The 21,536-nt window shown below is 44.3% G+C and overlaps 1 protein-coding gene across 1 annotated transcript in view; it reads right to left on the reverse strand.

Moving 5' to 3' along the window:
- Positions 1 to 21,020, reverse strand: part of CRYBG1 (crystallin beta-gamma domain containing 1) — a 195,140-nt gene extending 174,120 nt beyond the window's left edge. The window contains exons 1-2 of the mRNA XM_072141862.1: positions 20,811 to 21,020; positions 20,204 to 20,586 (exon numbers count right to left, since the gene is read on the reverse strand). Coding sequence (XP_071997963.1) covers positions 20,204 to 20,499 — 296 coding nt within the window. The 5' untranslated portion in view covers positions 20,500 to 20,586; positions 20,811 to 21,020. The remainder of the gene's footprint in view (positions 1 to 20,203; positions 20,587 to 20,810) is intronic.
- Between the last annotated feature and the right edge of the window lie 516 nt (positions 21,021 to 21,536).

Genomic DNA, 21,536 nt, shown 5'->3' on the forward strand with positions numbered 1-21,536 from the left:
CTTATAGCACAGAGGAATCATGAAGTGTCTACTTAGAGAGTCCCCGCCCACACTCTGGGATCTTACACTTACCACCACTGAGAATAAGAGCTAAAACCGCAATAAAACTGAGTAAAATTGCAAATTAAGGGATCAAAAATTATCTTTATTACCATATATACTCAAGTATAAGCCTAGTTTTTCAGCACAAAAAAATGTGTTGAAAACCCAAACTCGGCTTATACTCGAGTAAAAAATAAATAAATCAAAACTCACCTTTCTGGCTTCCCCCGCTGCTGGCTACATACTGGGGCAGGGGGCTGGCTATATACTGGGACAGGGGGCTGGCTATATACTGGGGGATATTGGCTGGCAGGATATATACTGGGGGGCAGGTGCTGGCTATATACTATGGGGCAGGGTCCGGCAGGCTTTATTCTGGGGAGGCTGTGACCAATGTATTTCCCACCCTCGGCTTATACTCGAGTATATACGGGTATGTAAATATCACTAGGGAATTAAAATGTAAGCCCTTTCTTTCATGGGCAAACCATCATTTAAAAAAATCTTGATATGTTGTATGGCATGCTTTTTTAAACTCTTCTGAAATTGGATTGGTTACTCGAATCTTGCTCCTTGCACTGGTATTCAGCAAACGTCGCTCTTATATCAGCCTCTATCAGTGACTACTCAGATGGCGGTGGCTAGGCGCTTCCCGTCCACACTGGGCTGAATACGGAGTGAGAGTGTACATGTGAGACACAGCTGCTCCCTCCTCTCTCCCTGATTTCCTCATAGCTGCCATGTGCTGCCAGGAGCCCTAACTAATGTTGTAACCAAACAGCTACACTCTTATCTTTCCCTGTAGAGCCTCAGCTTTCCCTACACTTGTATATAAACAAATACACAGTCACCCCTCCCCTCTACACTTTATGGCAGAAGATAATGGCAGGCAGCAGAGAGAGAGCAGTGATATGTGCACTATGCCTAAGCGAGTCCTCAATCTGTCCCATGTGTTGTGCTGCAGTTTTACATACATAGATAGATAGATAGATAGATATGAGATGGATAGATAGATAAATAAATAAATAGACAGAAGATGTGATAGATGGAGGGGTGGGAGGTTTATTATTACACTTTTATCTGCACTCACCGGCCACTTTATTAGGTACACCATGCTAGTAACGGGTTGGACCCCCTTTTGCCTTCAGAACTGCCTCAATTCTTCGTGGCATAGATTCAACAAGGTGCTGAACAAGTCAAAGTATCTGCTTAAATACTAGTTTTTAAGCAGATACTATTGCATATTGCCCAGAGGAATAACAGAAGACAATGGACACATACACAGGTATATACAGAGCAAGGGTGGACACCACCCGACACGTGTTTCACCTTGCTTCATCAGGGGTATGTGTGTATGTAGACCTCAGTATGTGTCCCTTATCCTCTGTTATTCCTCTGGGTAATTGGGCAATATTTGTTTGTAAGCAAATACCATAACTTGTTCTGAGGACTAGACCTCTAGACATAAAAATATGTAAATTAGCCGGAGGCGCTCAGGATTACTTCACCTGAGTGCCTCATTGCTCCTTAATTATGCATGCCCCCGGTTAATTAATATAACTCCCCCCCCCCCCCGTCCGCTTGCTCGAAAACAAACAGCTGGTGACGTTATTCAGCTTTCTGGAAATCTTGTACACGCGCAAGAACTTCTCTCTTGCGTAGTCTGCGGCTAACCAGTGTGGCTGCACAAGGGAGAAGTTCTTGAGCAAGCAGACAGAGGGGGGAATATGAATGAACTGGGGGCATGCATAATTAAGGAGCGGAGGAGCCTTGGGTGACGTGAGCCATTGTAGGACAGTCTACCACCGATAATCAGATGCTTGATATCCTTTAAGTCCATTTCCTGGTTCTATTATTGGTTTCAGGGGAATTTAAACCCAACAGACCCCCTTCACAACCAAGCACTTCCATTTTTCACTCCCATCTTCAAAAATCTGTACTGTTTTTATTTTTTCTTGTGAAGCGTTGTGTGAGAGCTTGTTTTCTGTGTAACAAATTGCAAATCATAGTGACAGTATTTAATATTCCACGTCCACGTCAAATGAAGTGAAATTGGTGGACCGCATTTGTGACATTTTCTTGTGGGCTTGGTTTTTACGGCTTTCACTGAACACCCCAAATGAAATATCTTCTTTATTCTTTGGGGCGGTACTTTGTTCTTTGATACATGGGATACATTTGAGAACTATTTTTTGTTACGGGGTCAAATGCTGGGAATAACCGGTATTATATTTTAACAGATCAAACATTTTGAGACGCGCCGATATCCAACATGTTTATGATTTTTACTGTTTGTCTATATCAGTTTTAAGGAAAGTAAAATGATCAGAATTTATAGGTTTTATTTAATTTTTAACTTTTTTTTTGACAATTTTTCAGCCCCCCCTAGGGTACTTTTACTAGAGATGAGCGAACATACTCGTCCGAGCTTGATGCTCGGTCGAGCATTAGCGTACTCGAAACTGCTCGTTGCTCGGACGAATACTTCGCCCGCTCGAGAAAATGGCAGCTCCCGCCGTTTTGCTTTTTGGCGGCCAGAAACAGAGCCAATCACAAGCCAGGAGACTCTGCACTCCACCCAGCATGACGTGGTACCCTTACACGTCGATAGCAGTGGTTGGCTGGCCAGATCAGGTGACCCTGGGATAGACTAGCCGCTGCCCGCGCTGCTCGGATCATTCTGTGTCTGGATGCCGCTAGGGAGAGAGCTGCTGCTGGTCAGGGAAAGCGTTAGGGTGTTCTATTAGCTTACTGTTAGGCAGGAGTGATTCTACAAGAACCCAACAGCCCTTCTTAGGGCTACAATAACGTTATACTTTTTTTTTTTTTATTTGCAGCTAGTACCATATTGTGAGGAATTTGCAGGGGGACTTGCTACCGTTGTGTTTAGCTCTTAGTGACACACATATCCACCTCAAACACCAAAGTGGGAAAATTTATTAGGGGTTTGATTTCAATTAGGCACAGTCTGCCATTTACTTTTTATTTTACGTTTATTTTTTTAATAACTCAGTGTCATCTCATCTTGCATAGTAGTGTGCTTTCATACTTGGCTAGAAAATAGCCATAGGAGAATCCAAACGGCTTACTTACGCCTACAGTAGCGTTATATATATTTGATTTCTGGTTGATCTGCTGGTGGCTGTACTTGCTGCAGTGCATCTACTAGCAAATTGTGAGCAATTTGTAGTGAGACTTGCGACCGCTGTGTTTTGCGCTTAGTGACGCACATATCCATCGCAAAGACCGAAGTGGGAAAATTTATTAGGGGTTGGATTTCAATTAGGCACAGTCTGCCATTTCCTTTTTTATTTTACGTTTATTTTTTTAATAACTCAGCATCATCTCATCTGGCATAGTAGTGTGCTTTCATACTTGGCTAGAAAATAGCCATAGGAGAATCCAAACGGCTTACTTACGCCTACAGTAGCGTTATATATATTTGATTTCTGGTTGATCTGCTGGTGGCTGTACTTGCTGCAGTGCATCTACTAGCAAATTGTGAGCAATTTGTAGTGAGACTTGCGACCGCTGTGTTTTGCGCTTAGTGACGCACATATCCATCGCAAAGACCGAAGTGGGAAAATTTATTAGGGGTTGGATTTCAATTAGGCACAGTCTGCCATTTCCTTTTTTATTTTACGTTTATTTTTTTAATAACTCAGCGTCATCTCATCTGGCATAGTAGTGTGCTTTCATACTTGGCTAGAAAATAGCCATAGGAGAATCCAAACGGCTTACTTACGCCTACAGTAGCGTTATATATATTTGATTTCTGGTTGATCTGCTGGTGGCTGTCCTTGCTGCAGTGCATCTACTAGCAAATTGTGAGCAATTTGTAGTGAGACTTGCGACCGCTGTGTTTTGCGCTTAGTGACGCACATATCCATCGCAAAGACCGAAGTGGGAAAATTTATTAGGGGTTGGATTTCAATTAGGCACAGTCTGCCATTTCCTTTTTTATTTTACGTTTATTTTTTTAATAACTCAGCGTCATCTCATCTGGCATAGTAGTGTGCTTTCATACTTGGCTAGAAAATAGCCATAGGAGAATCCAAACGGCTTACTTACGCCTACAGTAGCGTTATATATATTTGATTTCTGGTTGATCTGCTGGTGGCTGTCCTTGCTGCAGTGCATCTACTAGCAAATTGTGAGCAATTTGTAGTGAGACTTGCGACCGCTGTGTTTTGCGCTTAGTGACGCACATATCCATCGCAAAGACCGAAGTGGGAAAATTTATTAGGGGTTGGATTTCAATTAGGCACAGTCTGCCATTTCCTTTTTTATTTTACGTTTATTTTTTTAATAACTCAGCGTCATCTCATCTGGCATAGCAGTGTGCTTTCATACTTGGCTAGAAAATAGCCATAGGAGAATCCAAACGGCTTACTTACGCCTACAGTAGCGTTATATATATTTGATTTCTGGTTGATCTGCTGGTGGCTGTCCTTGCTGCAGTGCATCTACTAGCAAATTGTGAGCAATTTGTAGTGAGACTTGCGACCGCTGTGTTTTGCGCTTAGTGACGCACATATCCATCGCAAAGACCGAAGTGGGAAAATTTATTAGGGGTTGGATTTCAATTAGGCACAGTCTGCCATTTCCTTTTTTATTTTACGTTTATTTTTTTAATAACTCAGCGTCATCTCATCTGGCATAGCAGTGTGCTTTCATACTTGGCTAGAAAATAGCCATAGCAATAGGATAGCATCGTTTGGTTTTAAAAACTAAAAAACACAAAAAAAAACAAAAAACACAAAAAAAAGTTAAAAAAAAATTAAAGTTATAACTCTCATTTTCAAAATGTTTAACCCGAGGGCTAGGGGTAGAGGACGAGGGCGGGGGCGTCCAACTACTGCAGGGGTCAGAGGCCGTGGTCCTGGGCGGGGTGAGACACCACCTGCTTATGAGGGAGCAGGGGAACGCCGCAGAGCTACACTCCCTAGGTTCATGTCTGAAGTTACTGGGACTCGTGGTAGAGCACTGTTGAGGCCAGAACAGTGCGAACAGGTGATGTCGTGGATTGCCGACAATGCTTCGAGCAATTTGTCCACCAGTCAGTCTTCCACGCAGTCCACCCATGTCACCGAAATCGGCACTCCTCCAGCTCCTGCACCTCAGCCTCCTCCCCCCCAGTCTGCCCCCTCCCAGGAAAATTTGGCATTTGAACCGGCATACTCTGAGGAACTGTTTTCTGGACCCTTCCCACAGTCACAAACCACTTGTCCGGTTGCTGCTGAGCAATTTTCCGATGCCCAGGTTTTCCACCAGTCGCAGTCTGTGGGTGATGATGACCTTCTTGACGTAGTGGAAGAAGTGTGTAAAGAGGTGTCCGACGATGAGGAGACACGGTTGTCAGACAGTGGGGAAGTTGTTGTCAGGGCAGGAAGTCCGAGGGGGGAGCAGACTGAGGGATCGGAGGATGATGAGGTGACAGACCCAAGCTGGGTTGATAGGCCGGGTGAACACAGTGCTTCTGAGACGGAGGAGAGTCCTCGACCAGAACAGGTTGGAAGAGGCAGTGGTGGGGCCAGACGGAGAGGCAGGGCCAGACCTGGTGCATCAGCGCCAAATGTGTCAACTAGTGAAGCTCCCGTGGCGAGGGCTCCTGCAGCGAGGGCTAGATTTTCAGAAGTCTGGAGGTTCTTTAAGGAAACACCGGATGACCGACGGACTGTGGTGTGCAACATTTGCCAAACCAGGATCAGCAGGGGTTCCACCACTAATAGCTTAACTACCACCAGTATGCGCAGGCATATGAATGCTAAACACCCCACTCAGTGGCAACAAGCCCGTTCACCTCCGGCCGTGCACACCACTGCTCCTTCCCCTGTGTCAGCTGATAGTCAGCCCCCTGCCCAGGACCCTGCCACAAAAACCCCATCGTCGCCTCCACGATCCTCCACAGCATCCACCAGCGTTCAGCTCTCCATACCCCAGACGCTGGAGCGGAAACGCAAATATAGTGCAACCCACCCGCACGCCCAAGCCCTTAATGTCCACATCTCCAGATTGCTCAGCCTGGAGATGCTGCCCTATAGGCTAGTAGAGACCGAGGCCTTTCGCAACCTCATGGCGTCGGCCGCCCCTCGGTATTCGGTCCCCAGCCGCCACTACTTTTCCCGATGTGCCGTCCCAGCCCTGCACCAGCACGTGTCAGACAACATCATCCGTGCCCTGACCAACGCCGTTTCTGACAAGGTCCACCTGACCACGGACACGTGGACGAGTGCTGCCGGGCAGGGCCACTATATATCGCTGACGGCACATTGGGTTAACTTGGTGGAGGCTGGGACCGAGTCTGACCCTGCGGCTGGTCATATACTGCCGACGCCAAGGATTGCGGGGCCTACCTCGGTCCAGGTGTTTCAGGTCTACTATGCCTCCTCCTCCTCCCACCCCTCCTCCACCTCCTCCTCCGAACTACCATCCGTGGGCATGGCGCCATCAGTCGGTAGCTCTAGGCACAGCAGCAGTGCCGTCGCTAAGCGACAGCAGGCGGTGCTCAAACTGCTGAGCCTAGGCGATAAAAGGCACACTGCCCAAGAACTATTACAGGGCATCACGGCGCAGACTGATCTGTGGCTGGCACCGCTGAACCTGAAGCCAGGCATGGTTGTGTGTGACAACGGCCGTAACCTGGTGGCGGCTCTGCAACTCGGCAGACTGACACATGTGCCATGCCTGGGCCATGTGTTAAATCTGATAGTTCAGCGTTTCCTCAAGACATACCCCAATCTGTCTGATTTGCTCACGAAGGTGCGCCGCATCTGTGCGCATTTCAGGAAGTCCAGCACAGATGCTGCCACTCTCAGGGCAGCGCAGCGCCGCCTCCAACTGCCCGCTCACCGACTGTTGTGCGACGTGCCCACGAGGTGGAATTCAACACTGACCATGTTATCCAGAGTTTACCAGCAGCGCCGAGCGATTGTAGACTGCCAGATGTCAACTTCCACCAGAACTGGTAGTCAGGTCAGTCAGCTTCCTCAAGTCTACAATGAGGAGTGGACGTGGATGTCTGATATCTGTCAGGTGCTGAGTAACTTTGAGGAGTCAACACAGATGGTCAGTGGCGATGCCGCCATCATCAGCCTCACCATCCCGCTGCTTGGCCTGTTGAAAAAATCTCTGATCAGCATGAAGTCGGAAGCTTTGCGCTCGTCACAAGAGACGGGGGAAGAAGATTCCCTTGTTGATAGCCAAAGCACCCTTAGGTCTGTTTCTCAGCGCATATCGGAGGAGGTGGAGGTGGAGGAGGATGAGGAGGAAGAGGAGGAGAATGTTGGCGAGACACAAGAGGGGACCATTGTTGAGTCCTTCACTGTTCAGCGTTTATGGGCAGAAGAAGAGGAGTTGTAGGAGTTGGAGGAGGAGGAAATGGACAGTCAGGCCAGTGAGGGGAGTGAATTCTTACGCGTTGGTACTCTGGCGCATATGGCAGATTTCATGCTAGGCTGCCTATCCCGTGACCCTCGCGTTCAAAGAATTTATTCCAGCACCGATTACTGGGTGTTCACTCTCCTGGACCCACGGTACAAGCAAAATCTTTCCACTCTCATCCCTGGAGAGGAAAGGAGTGTGAGAATGCATGAATACCAGCAGGCCCTGGTGCACAAGCTGAAACAGTATTTCCCTTCTGACAGCGCTAGCGGCAGAGTGCGTAGTTCTGCGGGACAAGTAGCGAGGGAGAGTAGGCGAGCAGGCAGCTTGTCCAGCACTGGCAAGGGTACGCTTTACAAGGCTTTTGCCAGCTTTATGTCACCCCAGCAAGACACTGTCACCTGTCCCCAGTCTCGGCAGAGTAGGGCTGATCTTTACAGAAAGATGGTGAGGGAGTACGTAGCTGACCATACCATCGTCCTAAATGATCACACAGCTCCCTACAACTACTGGGTTTCAAAGCTGGACATGTGGCACGAACTGGCGCTGTACGCCTTGGAGGTTCTTGCCTGCCCTGCCGCTAGCGTCTTGTCCAAGCGGATTTTCAGTGCAGCTGGTGGCATCATCACCGATAAGCGTACACGCCTGTCGACTGACAGCGCTGACAGGCTGACGCTTATTAAGATGAATAAAGCCTGGATTTCTCATAATTTCCAATCTCCACCAGGTGAAGGAAGCTCAACCTGAATAATTTATCCACTCCTCCTCCTCCTCATTTTCCTCCTTCTCCTCCTCTTTGTACAGTAAAGCAGAGGAAACTGGCTATTTTTTGACAGGGCCCACTGGCTCTAGCTATAGTACTTTATGCATTTAATTTTTCTGGAGGGCCACCGACCCGGTCCTCTGTTTTAAACAATTTTTGGGAGTGCCACATACAGGCACTCAATCTATTCAATTTTTCTGGAGGGCCACCTACCTGCTCCTCTGGTTTGAAAACTTTTTTGGACTGCCACATACAGGCACTCAATCTATTCCATTTTTCTGGAGGGCCACCTACCTGCTCCTCTGGTTTGAAAACTTTTTTGGACTGCCACATACAGGCACTCAATCTATTCCATTTTTCTGGAGGGCCACCTACCTGCTCCTCTGGTTTGAAAACTTTTTTGGACTGCCACATACAGGCACTCAATCTATTCCATTTTTCTGGAGGGCCACCTACCTGCTCCTCTGGTTTGAAAACTTTTTTGGACTGCCACATACAGGCACTCAATCTATTCCATTTTTCTGGAGGGCCACCTACCTGCTCCTCTGGTTTGAAAACTTTTTTGGACTGCCACATACAGGCACTATCCAAATTAAATTGTCTCCATAGCAGCCTCCACACGTTGTCTCCATTGCTACCTCCAAAAGTCGTCCATATAGCTGCCTCCATACATCGTCCCTTTATCAAACGAGGTGTGTCAGGCAGAAATTTGGGTTGTTTTCATGGATTCCACATCAAAGTTGTTAACTTTGTCGCCACCCAGCTGTGTTATCCACAAAATATACTGGCAAACTTTTATCATTTACCAATATTATTTCAGCGCTTCTTGCGCTTCTGTTTACATTCCCCTCACCCGCCATATCCTAAACTTATAAGAACGCTACTACACTTGATCTTATACAAAAGGTTCTTAGAAGTGCTGTTTGGGGAGTAGCCTAGAGACACGGGCTTGGATTGGCGAAAGCTCGCCTGGCAGCGGAGCGCCAGCTCCATGCCAAGATCCAACTAACATAGTTTTAACTGCAGCACCTTTAATCTACTACTAGTTCACTGCCTCCATACATGGTCCCCTTATCAAACGAGCTGTGTCAGGCAGAATTTTGGGTTGTTTTCATGGCTTCCATGTTAACTTTGTCGCCACCCTGCTGTGTAATCCACAAAATATACTGGCAAACTTTTATCATGTACCGATATTATTTGAGCGCTTCTTGCTCACCTCCTTTGGTTCCTCTCTGCCACCCATTGGTTTGAAGCCTGAGTCCATTTAGGGTATGTCGCCATGCCACTCTCTAGCCTGCCGCTGCTGCCGCTGCCTCTGCATGAAGTCCCCTATAGTGTCAGGGTCAATTATTGGATGTTTTAGATGCTATCTAGCTTCATTCTGTCACTCTGTCATGGCCATGCTGTTGCCCATAATTTTGGCATAATGGTGCGATTAAGCAGCCTCAGAGGCATCCATGCATGCTGCCCCTGCTGTTTCCTGTCCATTTCCGTGGTGTTTCCATCCTTTTCTGAGGTTCCCAGGTGTTTGGCCAAGCTTCCCTGTGCAGAGCCTTGGTCCCCTTGAAAAATGCTCGAGTCTCCCATTGACTTCAATGGGGCTCGTTATTCGAGACGAGCACTCGAGCATCGGGAAAAGTTCGTCTCGAATAACGAGTACCCGAGCATTTTAGTGCTCGCTCATCTCTAACTTTTACCCATGAATGTCTGATCCTACCATATACTGCCATATATGTGCCACTGGCACACTGTTACAAATGAACAGAAACTATACAGCCTCCGGTGTTACAAAGAGCCTGTCATAGCAACATATTGTCGCTCCCTGATGATGTCACAGGGAGAAACAATCTAAGCCAAGATGGCTGAGCCAGCACCTAAGCTGACAGCAGCGATCAAAACACTCACAAGGTGATCAAACACTCACCTTGTATGTGAGCCCTCTCCATACACCAGAAGGCAACTTTTTAATACGTCACACGTCGGTAAGGGGTTAAGAACAATTTAGCAATAGCTGCCACAGGTTTACTCCCTGACTACTTGGCATGGAGCTGGTATAGAGGGAGAAGTCACAATTCCTGGCCATACTTTCTTTTACCTTATTTGATAGCAGATTATTTAACATTCACCATCATGTGTTGAGTTATTTTTGGACCTAAAAAGCTCAAGAATTAGTATATAGAAAGGCAGACCCAACCTGGGCAAGTCACTATATACTGTCTGCACTATTCATCATTCAGTAAGGGCCTTCTGTTGTAGTGCACAAGTCAAGGTATCTGATCTGCAGACTCTGGGAGAGTGACCCAGCTACAATCAGGTTACAATTTTTAAACAATCTTCTGTGTTTAAGCCGTATTTCTCCTGTGTGGTGTTAGCCGATCATTTCCTTTTTGATAATGATTCAACAGTTTATATCAAAGAATATCTGTGGTTAGACAAAGTTTAAAGGACATCTACCACCAGGATTAAGGATTGCAAACCAAGCTTACTTACATGCAGGTATGTACCCCCTCTGGTAGGATCTGCTCTTCTTTTATCTTGTTATTCTCTGGGTTTTACATAAAATGCTTTTTAAATTATGCAAATGAGCCTGAGGGGCTCCTGGCTCCATAGGTGTTAATTTTTCTTTTCTTTAAAACAAGGGCATAAGAAGCTTAAAGAAGAGCAGATACTGCCTGAGGGGGAACACACCAGTATTGAAAAAATCATGAAAAGTTGCAAAAAAATTTCACCACACACAGCTCTGTACACCGAAGTATGAAAAAGTTATTAGTGCCAGAAGATGGCAAAACAAATGATTTTTTTTTGTATATGAAGTTTTCATTTTTGTACGAAAACATTATAAAACCTATATAAATTTGGTATCTCCATTATCAAATCCAACAAAACAATAAAGTAGACATGTCATTGAGGGCGCACAGTGAAAGCTGTAAATTCCAAGCATACATGCATTTTTTCACCAATTTCACTGCATTTGGAATTTTTTTCCGTAGATCTAACCCGGACAATAAATAATAAAAAATCCTCGGGTTACATCAGGAAGTGGCTCCATGTTTATTGGCCAACACATATCATGACATATGCCCTGGGGGATTTTACATATTGGTAATCTAAGAGTTCATACACATTGCAACTGCAGAAGAGTCCACGCGTTTGGCAGAAATCTGAACCAGGAACCTCCATTGGCAGCGGACCCCCTTACTATTAACTTACGCAAGTTATGCCCGCTACATACCCGAATAGGTGCGCAGACACCTTTTTGCCTTTTATGGAGGAGTCTACACATGATAGCGCTATTTGTTTCCCCTTCTAGCACCATTTTACTTTTCAGTTAGTGTGGGGCCCTCACAACTACACTAAACTTAAACAAACAAGCAGGACATAGAAAAACATACCCTAGAGAACAACAAATGGAAAAGCAACTATAAAATAATGGAAACTTCTATACATTCATATGAGGCCGATTTGTGCAAAGTTCGGATTGTAATGAACAGTAAATTCCTCAACATTCCCAGTCCAATAAGACAATTCCTACTTCTTGCTTTATCTGTTTTTGGAGGGGTTATTGTAAGTTGTAAGTAAGAGGACACAGAAGTCAAACAACCTCCTCAGAAAACACATATTTGCATTGCAGCCTGGCTTTAGTGAAAATGAGGTCCCTGGTGACAGGTTGCCTTTAAGTCTCAAAGATGTTTAGGATGAATTCACACATTCATCAAAGAATACTGAACCCAAAATTTGTGAACTGATAGCTGCATGCCAAATGTATATTTTTGGATCTGTTGAATGAACTGGCCACTTGCAATTTGCCTTACACATCTGTTATCCTCCTTTAACTACTGTAATTAACACTTGGTACAGCTTGAGGTGATGCAATTTTAGTACACTTCAACACATTATCCTAGTGACATGCACCTGCTGGGAAATTTTTAGGAATATTTCATAAACTTAAAAATGATCTTCTGGATCTTTGCAACGAGTTCCACACTTTTAGTTGTCATCGGCCAGACATCATGGGGCTCATTTACTTACCCGGTCCTTCGGGTCGTCCGGCGATTCACTAAGGTCGTGCGCCCGATGTCCACCAGGTGTCGCTGCTGTGCCGAGGTCCGCCGGAGTTCACCATGTGCATGTGAGTGATTGATTGTGCGACACAATTAATTTTTCCGAATCCGTCGGGTTTTACAATGGCCACGCCCCCCATTTCTGTCGCGTGAAAGGTTGCGCTGCAATCCGATTGCGTGCGCCAAAATCCCGTCAGAATTCGGCACAGAACGGAAAAAGTTGGGAAACCCGACGAAAGTGCGGCCGCAGAGGCCTTAGTAAATGAGCCCCCATGTGTTATGCTACTTTGCATCAACCGTGTATCCTAATTTTTAATGAAAGAGGAAGGTCCAGAAAGTTACTAGAAAAATAGTCCAATGTTTTTTTGAATTAACCTGTACATACATAGGCCTCCACTGTCACATCTATTAGCTAAATGGCATGTTGGCCCTGTACAGCAATTCTATCCTCCCTACCTAGAAACACCCCTCTGGAATGGACGGATATGATCAGGGGCATAACTAGGAGAGACTAACTTCAGAACAATGAAAAAATCCTGCTGCAGACATACACTCACCGGTCACTTTATTAGGTACATCTGTCCAACTGCTTGTTAACACTTAATTTCTAATCAGCCAATCACATGGCAGCAACTCAGTGCATTTAGGCAAGTAGACATGGTCAAGACACTCTCCTGCAGTTCAAACCGAGCATCAGTATGGGGAAGAAAGGTGATTTGAGTGCCTTTGAACGTGGCATGGTTGTTGGTGCCAGAAGGGCTGGTCTGAGTATTTCAGAAACTGCTGATCTACTGGGATTTTCACGCACAACCATCTCTAGGGTTTACAGAGAATGGTCCGAAAAAGAAAAAACATCCAGTGGGCGGCAGTTCTGTGGGCGGAAATGCCTTGTTGATGCCAGAGGTCAGAGGAGAATGGGCAGACTGGTTTGAGCTGATAGAAAGGCAAGAGTGACTCAAATCGCCACCCATTACAACCAAGGTAGGCAGAAGAGCATCTCTGAACGTACAGTACGTCGAACTTTGAGGCAGATGGGCTACAGCAGCAGAAGACCACACCGGGTGCCACTCGTTTCAGCTAAGAACAGGAAACTGAGGCTACAATTTGCACAAGCTCATCGAAATTGGACAGTAGAAGATTGGAAAAACGTTGCCTGGTCTGATGAGTCTCGATTTCTGCTGCGACATTAGGATGGTAGGGTCAGAATTTGGCGTCAACAACATGAAAGCATGGATCCATCCTGCCTTGTATCAACGGTTCAGGCTGGTGGTGGTGGTGTCATGGTGTGGGGAATATTTTCTTGCCACTGTTTGGGCCCCTTGGTACCAATTGAGCATCGTTGCAACGCCACAGCCTACCTGAGTATTGTTGCTGACCATGTCCATCCCTTTATGACCACAATGTACCCAACATCTGATGGCTACTTTCAGCAGGATAATGCTTCATGTCATAAAGCTGGAATCATCTCAGACTGGTTTCTTGAACATGACAATCAGTTCACTGTACTCAAATGGCCTCCACAGTCACCAAATCTCAATCCAATAGAGCATCTTTGGGATGTGGTGGAACGGGAGATTCGCATCATGGATGTGCAGCCGACAAATCTGCGGCAACTGTGCGATGCCATCATGTCAATATGGACCAAAATCTCTGAGGAATGCTTCCAGCAACTTGTTGAATCTATGCCATGGAGAATTGAGGCAGTTCTGAAGGCAAAAGGGGGTCCAACCCGTTACGAGCATGGTGTACCTAATAAAGTGGCCAGTGAGTGTACTTCTTAAAAAGTAATCTGGTACTTTATTGTTATTAAAATCCATACAGGCAATAGAAAACATGAAAGGCACAAGAACGATTACCAGGCAAAGCCTGGTAAAAACGTGTGAACTGCTCCAGCACTTATGTCAGCAGGGAGCGATGGGCCTGGTAAAAGGCCTCTATACAATTTGGTTTCAGCTTCCATCCTCGGCCCATGTGACACGCGGGCCCCATAGCAGCCACAATGGCTGCTACTACGGTTGTTGTTACGCCACTGGATATGATGATCTTCCTTAATTTCTTAAAATTGGAGATGTACTCTGATTGTTTTATGTAACAAAGACAGATTTTATGAATAAGGCCTAATAAGAACAAACCACACAAGCCAAGCAAGGTGCGGATTTTCATGGCCCAACCAGTTTCACTTTTACATGTAATATGAGACAAATGTATAGCAAAAGTAAATTAGGAGATTAAGGATTAAGAATTCCTGTGGTATTTTTCTTTGGTGACTGTATTACTGAAGTGTCAGCTGAGTCACTGTTTATTACTTTATGGTCAAGTCAGAGAAGTTGTACCCTACATATGCCTAGTTGTGCTCTTTCCCGGGTAAGTAGAGACAATTCTTCCAGTGCAGCAGCATCACTGTTTGTAAAATATTCACTACCCACTGTGCGGATGGCACTCGACGCTGCTTGCAGCCATATACCAAAGAAGGGTGCCTCACGTGATCCGGGACTACAAGCTTGTTCCTCTAAAAGCTGCTGCACACCCAAGCTGTGGGTTGCAACATCGTTCAGAGCTGGGAAGAGTGTGTGTGTTCAAGTGGTAAAGGATGCTCCACTTGTCTGTTGCTGGCTGGAGCGACCAGTACAAAGTCTTCATTTTATTCTACTCTTTCCATGGAGATATTGATGTCCCTCATTTTAGCTAACAGGTAACATTGTGTAACTATTTGGGGACAAGGTTTTATTATGTTAAATAAAGATAAATAATGAAAGTTCAGTGTTAACATCCCTCCTTTTTCCTTTCTGTCCCATTTTCCAATCAGTGGTAGCGTGTCAATTACAATAGGATTGGCTTTATTCTCTATTCTCTTTACCTTTAAGAAGTAAAGCACTTTGCTTTCATTGCATTTTTTAAATAAGCGAGTTTATTGCATGTTATTTTCTTTCTGGCCCAGCCCTTTTAACTGTAAATCAATGTCATTAACCTCATTTGTTTTGTGGTAGTTACACGAACGCAATATAACTTGTCACACTTGCCGTAAAAAAATAAAAACTATTGTTTATATTATAATATTAACCTTGCTTTTAATGCGTAACTAGTACAGAAAAAAGTATATCTACACATAATAATAATGTAACAAAAATCAGTTTGATCAGTTTATATACACGTATATATAGGCCCTCATTTATCAAAACCACTGCAGTCAGTACTATGTGCAGTTGCCTGTGGAGTGTGCCGAGTGTGTCAGATTCATCAAAACTGGCGCGTGGTCTCCATGAATCTGGTGCCACCTGCACAGGAAGTGTGCACCTTTTTTTGGTGCACTTTGTTCATGCTGCAGAATTATGACGCACGTCAGTAATAATGTTGGGCAAACTCTGACTAAGCAGTAACAGCCCCTTTAGGTGCACATTTTTTCTGTCCTTTAAGACACAAAACTGGTGTAGACACTTTATAAATATATGTGCAAGCAGTTTGGACGTACTTTTCAGTGCAGACAGAAAACAGTGGCAAAAACACTTTAATACATGTGGGCCATAATGTTGAGTACTTGGTGCAGAATCCATGCACTCGACATAGATGTATTGCACAGTTGCTGTGCTCATTTCCTCAATGGCCAAAATATATTAAATATGGTGCACTGTGCAATATGTTTCTTAGCGCCTGCTTTGTGCAAGTGGCGGCACCATATTTAATAGTGTTGCACGCTCAGGGCTGGATTAAGGTTGGTGGGGGCACTCATTGAATGTAGTCCAGACACCGAACAAAAATCGCTATATACTGCTCCCCAGCAAAGCAAGGTGCCTCACGTGATCTGGGACCACATATGATTGTATACGGCAGGGCCGGAACTTATTGTTCCCTCGCTCTGCCATAGACTGATTCAGGGCACATCGAAGGGATTCAGCCTGGTGAGCCCGGAGCCACATACACTGTTAGCGAATCGCCCACATTTGGCTCGCGTGCCCCCCCTGTGATCTGGCCCTGTGCACGCTCTTAATTAATCTGGTCATTGTTAAGGAGGCACACACAGTTTTTTTGGTGTATTTGGCTTCAGGCCTTTGAGACAGAATTGTTTTGCATATCAGTTATAAGTGTGTCGTAAACTATGAACACTCACTGCCATGCCCCTTTAAGTGCACAGTATTAAAAAGTGTAATACATGTGCAAGCTCTGAAGACACTTTTCTATATGCAAACCAGAACAAAAAACTGGTACAGAAACAATAATATATCTGCTCCTATAGGCAACTGAAATTCTAAACTCTACATTTATTGAGGGTTTTAGACCATTTTTAGGCAGGTTTGAGATTTGTACGAAATTGGCATCTCATCGGTAAAAAGTGGGTGTGGTCAGACAGAAAATGCAGCCTGTGTGCCAGCAAATTCAATATTGTGGCGCATTAAATTAGACGACATGTTAGGAGGTGCAAAGTACAAATCACCAGTCTTATACTGCACCAGATTAACCATCCAGCATCAGACAGAGGAATTAATCTGGCGCAGCAAAGAACTGTCTAGATCTACTCTACACTGGTCTTCATACATCTCCCCCAATATGTTTTGTTGTTTTGTTACAATGTTGCAAAAAGTGGAAACTTTCTAAATACAGAAAATCCCAAATCTGGTAGTAAATACTTGAACATGCCTGGTGTAGGTATAAAATACAGGTAACCATTGCATATCAATGTACCCTTTGTGCCAGTGTCACAAACATTATACACATAGGGCGTTACTGCCCCATGCATGTGCACTCACTATAGCTGGAGCCTCTTGAAGTATCCGGTGGTGATGGAGGGAAAGCACTAAGCCCTCATAGAATCCATTCCTTACTTGTTGCCATAGTACTGCCTAATAATTGGCAAGTGATGATGGTTGGGAATATTGAAGAAACAGAGTAAATTGGTATTGCAGAGCCCAAGGCTGATACATAGTAAAAAAAAAAAAAAGATTCTTCTTTATTCAGTCCACAGAGAAAAAGCATATCAGAAATTGCACACATTGATCTAACACAATTCTAGATAACTAACTTATAGAGATAATGGGGCACATTTACTTACCTGTCCGAGGAGTTCGCCTGAAGTGCATTGTTTCCACGATAATGCACTTCCGGCGATTCACTAAGATCGTGCACCCGATATCCTGCATGTGTCGCTTCCCCGCTCAGGTCCGCCGCAGTTCACCTTCTTCTTCCTGGTGTATTTAAGTGCATGTCTTGCGACACAATTTTAAAGTTAAATTCCGCCCCCAATTTCTGTTGCATGAAAGCCGTCACGATTGCGCCAAAATCCAATTGTGTGCAACACAATCCTCTTCTAAATACCTGTCCCAGCCGTGCAATCCCCGAAAACGGCGGGAAGTCCGACGGAAATGCGATTCACGGACCCTTAGTAAATAATCCCCACTGTCCTCTGAAATATGTCTTATATAGGAGCCTGTGTATATTGTATATATGTGATGAGGACTCATACTGAGTTAACAGTGCTTCTACTAAATTACCAGTTTGGTGTCACTCTATCACTAGAGCTATACATTTTGGCCCTTTAAGAAGTAGAAAGGACAGCATGCACAGTAAGAGCACAGCCAGCACTGGATCCTAACAGAGGCCAGGACTACAGAACAGTGTGGTGGGAAAGTGAGTATTTCACCAGGCAACAAGCATTGGGACAAGATACTGGTGCTACATATACCAATGATATCCCCTGGTTATACAAGGATGTAGAACATTCTGACTTGCCAAACATTTCAAAAGGCTGGCAGTGTCAGTCATTTTACGTAAGAACAAAGGAGCTGGCATGTAAATATCTAGAAACAGATTACATTGTGCTACAAAAATCAGTGCTGTGTTTTGCTATAGTAGAATGGAGCCTTGTATACCCTGATAAGACCTTTCCGTGAACCCTAGGTTGTGGTCCTAGGTTTGTGCAATGCAATGTCCTAGGTTGTGAAATGCAATTCAAAAGCATCAGGGAAAACCTTGACCTTATTGCATGTGTGTTTACATAGAAGCGTTTGCAAATCAGAACACAGACCATAGGTTTTTAATCGTTTACATGAAAAACATGTGGTGCTTGTTCCCAATTGCAGGCTTTTTTGTGTAAGCACATATGTGGTCAGACCAAGCTCCACCATGTTTCAAAGCACATCAGCCTAGTTTGCTACCACACAGCAATTCTAATAAAGCAGTTCCACCACATAGAGGAGTGTTACAGGGGTTCCTAACAACCACTAGAAAGGGGGACTTGTAACTCTCTCCAAGAGACTAAAGTGGATCTAAAGTTTGAGCTACTGTAAACTTTCCCTCCTTCATCTGTTGCTCATGTGAACCATCCTATAAAGTAGATGTCAGTAATGACATGCTGTAGCCAAACAGAAGATTAATACTCATTTCTAATGGGATACAAGACCTGGTGAGGAAACATCATTATATGATAAAAGTCATAGTTCTCTAAACCTGATAATAGAACAAGTCCATATTGATTCATTCTATTCAATGCCTTTATTAACCCAAATACTAATCATGCTAAAATAACATACTAATATAAGAAGACAGATTAAGCTGTTTATTATTTTCTATACTGGATTAAGTAACCTATCATTTCAGTTGAAGGAAAAAATTACCTCTACCATTGTCTTTATTTCTCTGTTACGCATTCATTGTGTAGCTTGTATAAACTGTGTTTATATTCAGAACACGTGGTTATGAATGGCACATATTCTGTTTGCTTAAACTTGTTCATTGGCATACCAGTTAAAGAGGTTAGCTAAGCAACACCACTTCCTAAATGAACCAGCATGCCAAGAAATTGCAGCAGGCTGTTGTGTAGTCAAGTCAAGGCATAAAAAACCATTGGCTAAGACTATTGGCTAATACTCAAGACTGTCTAGCCAACGTCAGGTCTCGAAATACTTCACCAGCCTTTTCTCTTGAATCTGCCATTGTTAACATGTTGGATGTCGCTGCCTTTACCAAACACATTAATTTATGACACACATATCTATAAAGATGGCACAGTGTCAAGGGGCAAAATTGTCACAATATATCAAAGTCACATTGTCAACTACACTGCAATATATCTGCATATTTCAACAAACAAGATAATAATGGGACAATCTTTTGCTGAAAGTCAAAGCTAAGTGACAGCAACTCCAAGCATTGTTGAAGCTTAACTAGTGATCAGAGTAAGATTTTGAAAAATACCATAATCATTCAGGTAGATAAGGAGTTCTCTTGTACTTGCCAGGAATGTCATATGATCACAATACTTCTGAGGACAGGTCACACTCTATTGTAACAATCTATTGCGTTAAATTGTCTCAATAGCAAAATATTTACAAATATAAACAATTTAATGTGACAGCCACTACACACATTGGGGCACATTTACTAAGGGCTTTGCGACGCACTTTAGTCGGGCTGTTTGCGTTCTTCAATGGTAAAATGGCTTGCACAAGTATGCTAGAAGTGTGTGCGCTGCAATTGTGCTGCACGACCCTTTTTGAGGCGCAGCTGCGCTGGCCTCCATGCAACACAAATTAGGTGGCGTGCCGGCGGAAAGTCCGACTAATTCGGACTGAATGTGGGATTTAACTTTCAAATTGTGTTGCCAGCCCAAGCACTTAGATGCACCACTAAAAACATTGTGAACTCTGTCGGTCCTGAGCGGAGAAGCATCAGGATTTCTAGCGCACAATCTTAGTGAATCGCGACACAGTGTATTATAGTCAGACAATGCACTTTCTGTGAACTCCAGTGACTGGATAAGTGAATGGGGCAGATTTATCAAGATGGTTGCCATGGGCAACTAGAAATATTCTGACTTTCAGACAGCTTGATAAATTTGCCCCAATGTGTCTCATTACTTCTTATTAGCGACCTCTCTCTAAACCACAAGAAGACATTATATAATTAATTTGCTATTACAGGTGCACATTATGAACTAAACATGCCTTTGCATGACAGTACTTACCTGTCACTAGTATCCGAGCGTCCAGGAGATGAAGGTGGAGATATATTCAGAGAATTACGACTTTTCTTTTTGTGCCTCCAGCTACCAAATGGTTTTCTTTTTGTCTCCATACATGCATCTCCCAGTGAAACATCTCCCTCCAGTGTAGATGGCTCCTTTGCAAAACCTTCTTCTCCAGGTCCTAGCTGTTCCTCTTTTGTCTGAACCTCCTCACATGCTTTCTCAGGGTCTGCACTTCTGCTCTTGAAGAATTTTCCAAGTCTGCGAAAGCTACTGGTTCTCTTTTCCTTCTCCATAAGAACTCCTGATCCTACTAGTAGACTATGCTTCAAGAAGGAAACCTCAAACAATGGATTCACAAGTTCCAAAAGTATTAAGCAGCTCTGCAAAAGAGGAAGGCAGCGTGTTCTTATGAAATGGCAGGTAGGTTCACAAACAACAGTGGTCCAACGACAGGTGTTACTTATGCCAGTACAAAATAGGTGGCATTATGAAACAATACATCACAATAAAACATGTCTCCAAGTGCCCCCAGCCTATGTTTATCCATAATGTATCCACAGATGTTCTATGTTCTTTGGCTAGTAGGTGGTTGCCATTCTCCTACCTGTTGTATCTCTAATGAAGTATCTTATGACAGCACAGTTGTTTCAGAGCTTTCTCTTGCCATGTATAAAGGCACTGGAACCTTGTCATATAGAAGGAGAGGAGCTAAATCCACTGTTGATCTGAGTAGAGGTTTTCTGCTCTTCTGTGTTGTTTCTATACAGAAGTGTTTGTGCTGCTCGCTGGGAAGGCATGAGGCATGTGTGATCAGCTGCTGTGCACAGAGGAGGAGTCTCCCTGAGGCTCAGGTTACTAGGCACTTCACCCTACCTAAGCAATGGGAGGTGTACTATAGCAGTGACTATGCTGCCACTGGCTAACATTGCTGCTTGACCTGTATAGTCATCAACAGGCTAAAGGAATTTTAGAATCGGTGACACTTACTTGAAAAGCAACTGTGCAGACAGCCACTGGGCCTGTGTCACCAACATGCAGGTGGAATGTCACACCTGCCTATCTGGATGTTGCTGGTCCGTTTAACAGTAATACACTAGATTCTGTGTCAATACACATACATTTCTTATAAGCTCTGGAATTCAGTTAATTTCATCATGTGTTTGCGTGGGTTTCCTCTGGGTCTTCCAGTTTCCTCCCACATGCCAAAACATACTGGTTGGTTGATTAGATTGTGAACCCATTGGGGACAGGGACCGATTTGGAAAACTCTGTGCAGTGCTGCGTAATCTGTGTGTGCTTTATAAATAAAGGAATTATTATTATTTTACAA

The sequence above is a fragment of the Engystomops pustulosus genome, chromosome 3, assembly GCF_040894005.1.
Source record: "Engystomops pustulosus chromosome 3, aEngPut4.maternal, whole genome shotgun sequence".
NCBI classification, from domain to species: Eukaryota; Metazoa; Chordata; class Amphibia; order Anura; family Leptodactylidae; genus Engystomops; species Engystomops pustulosus.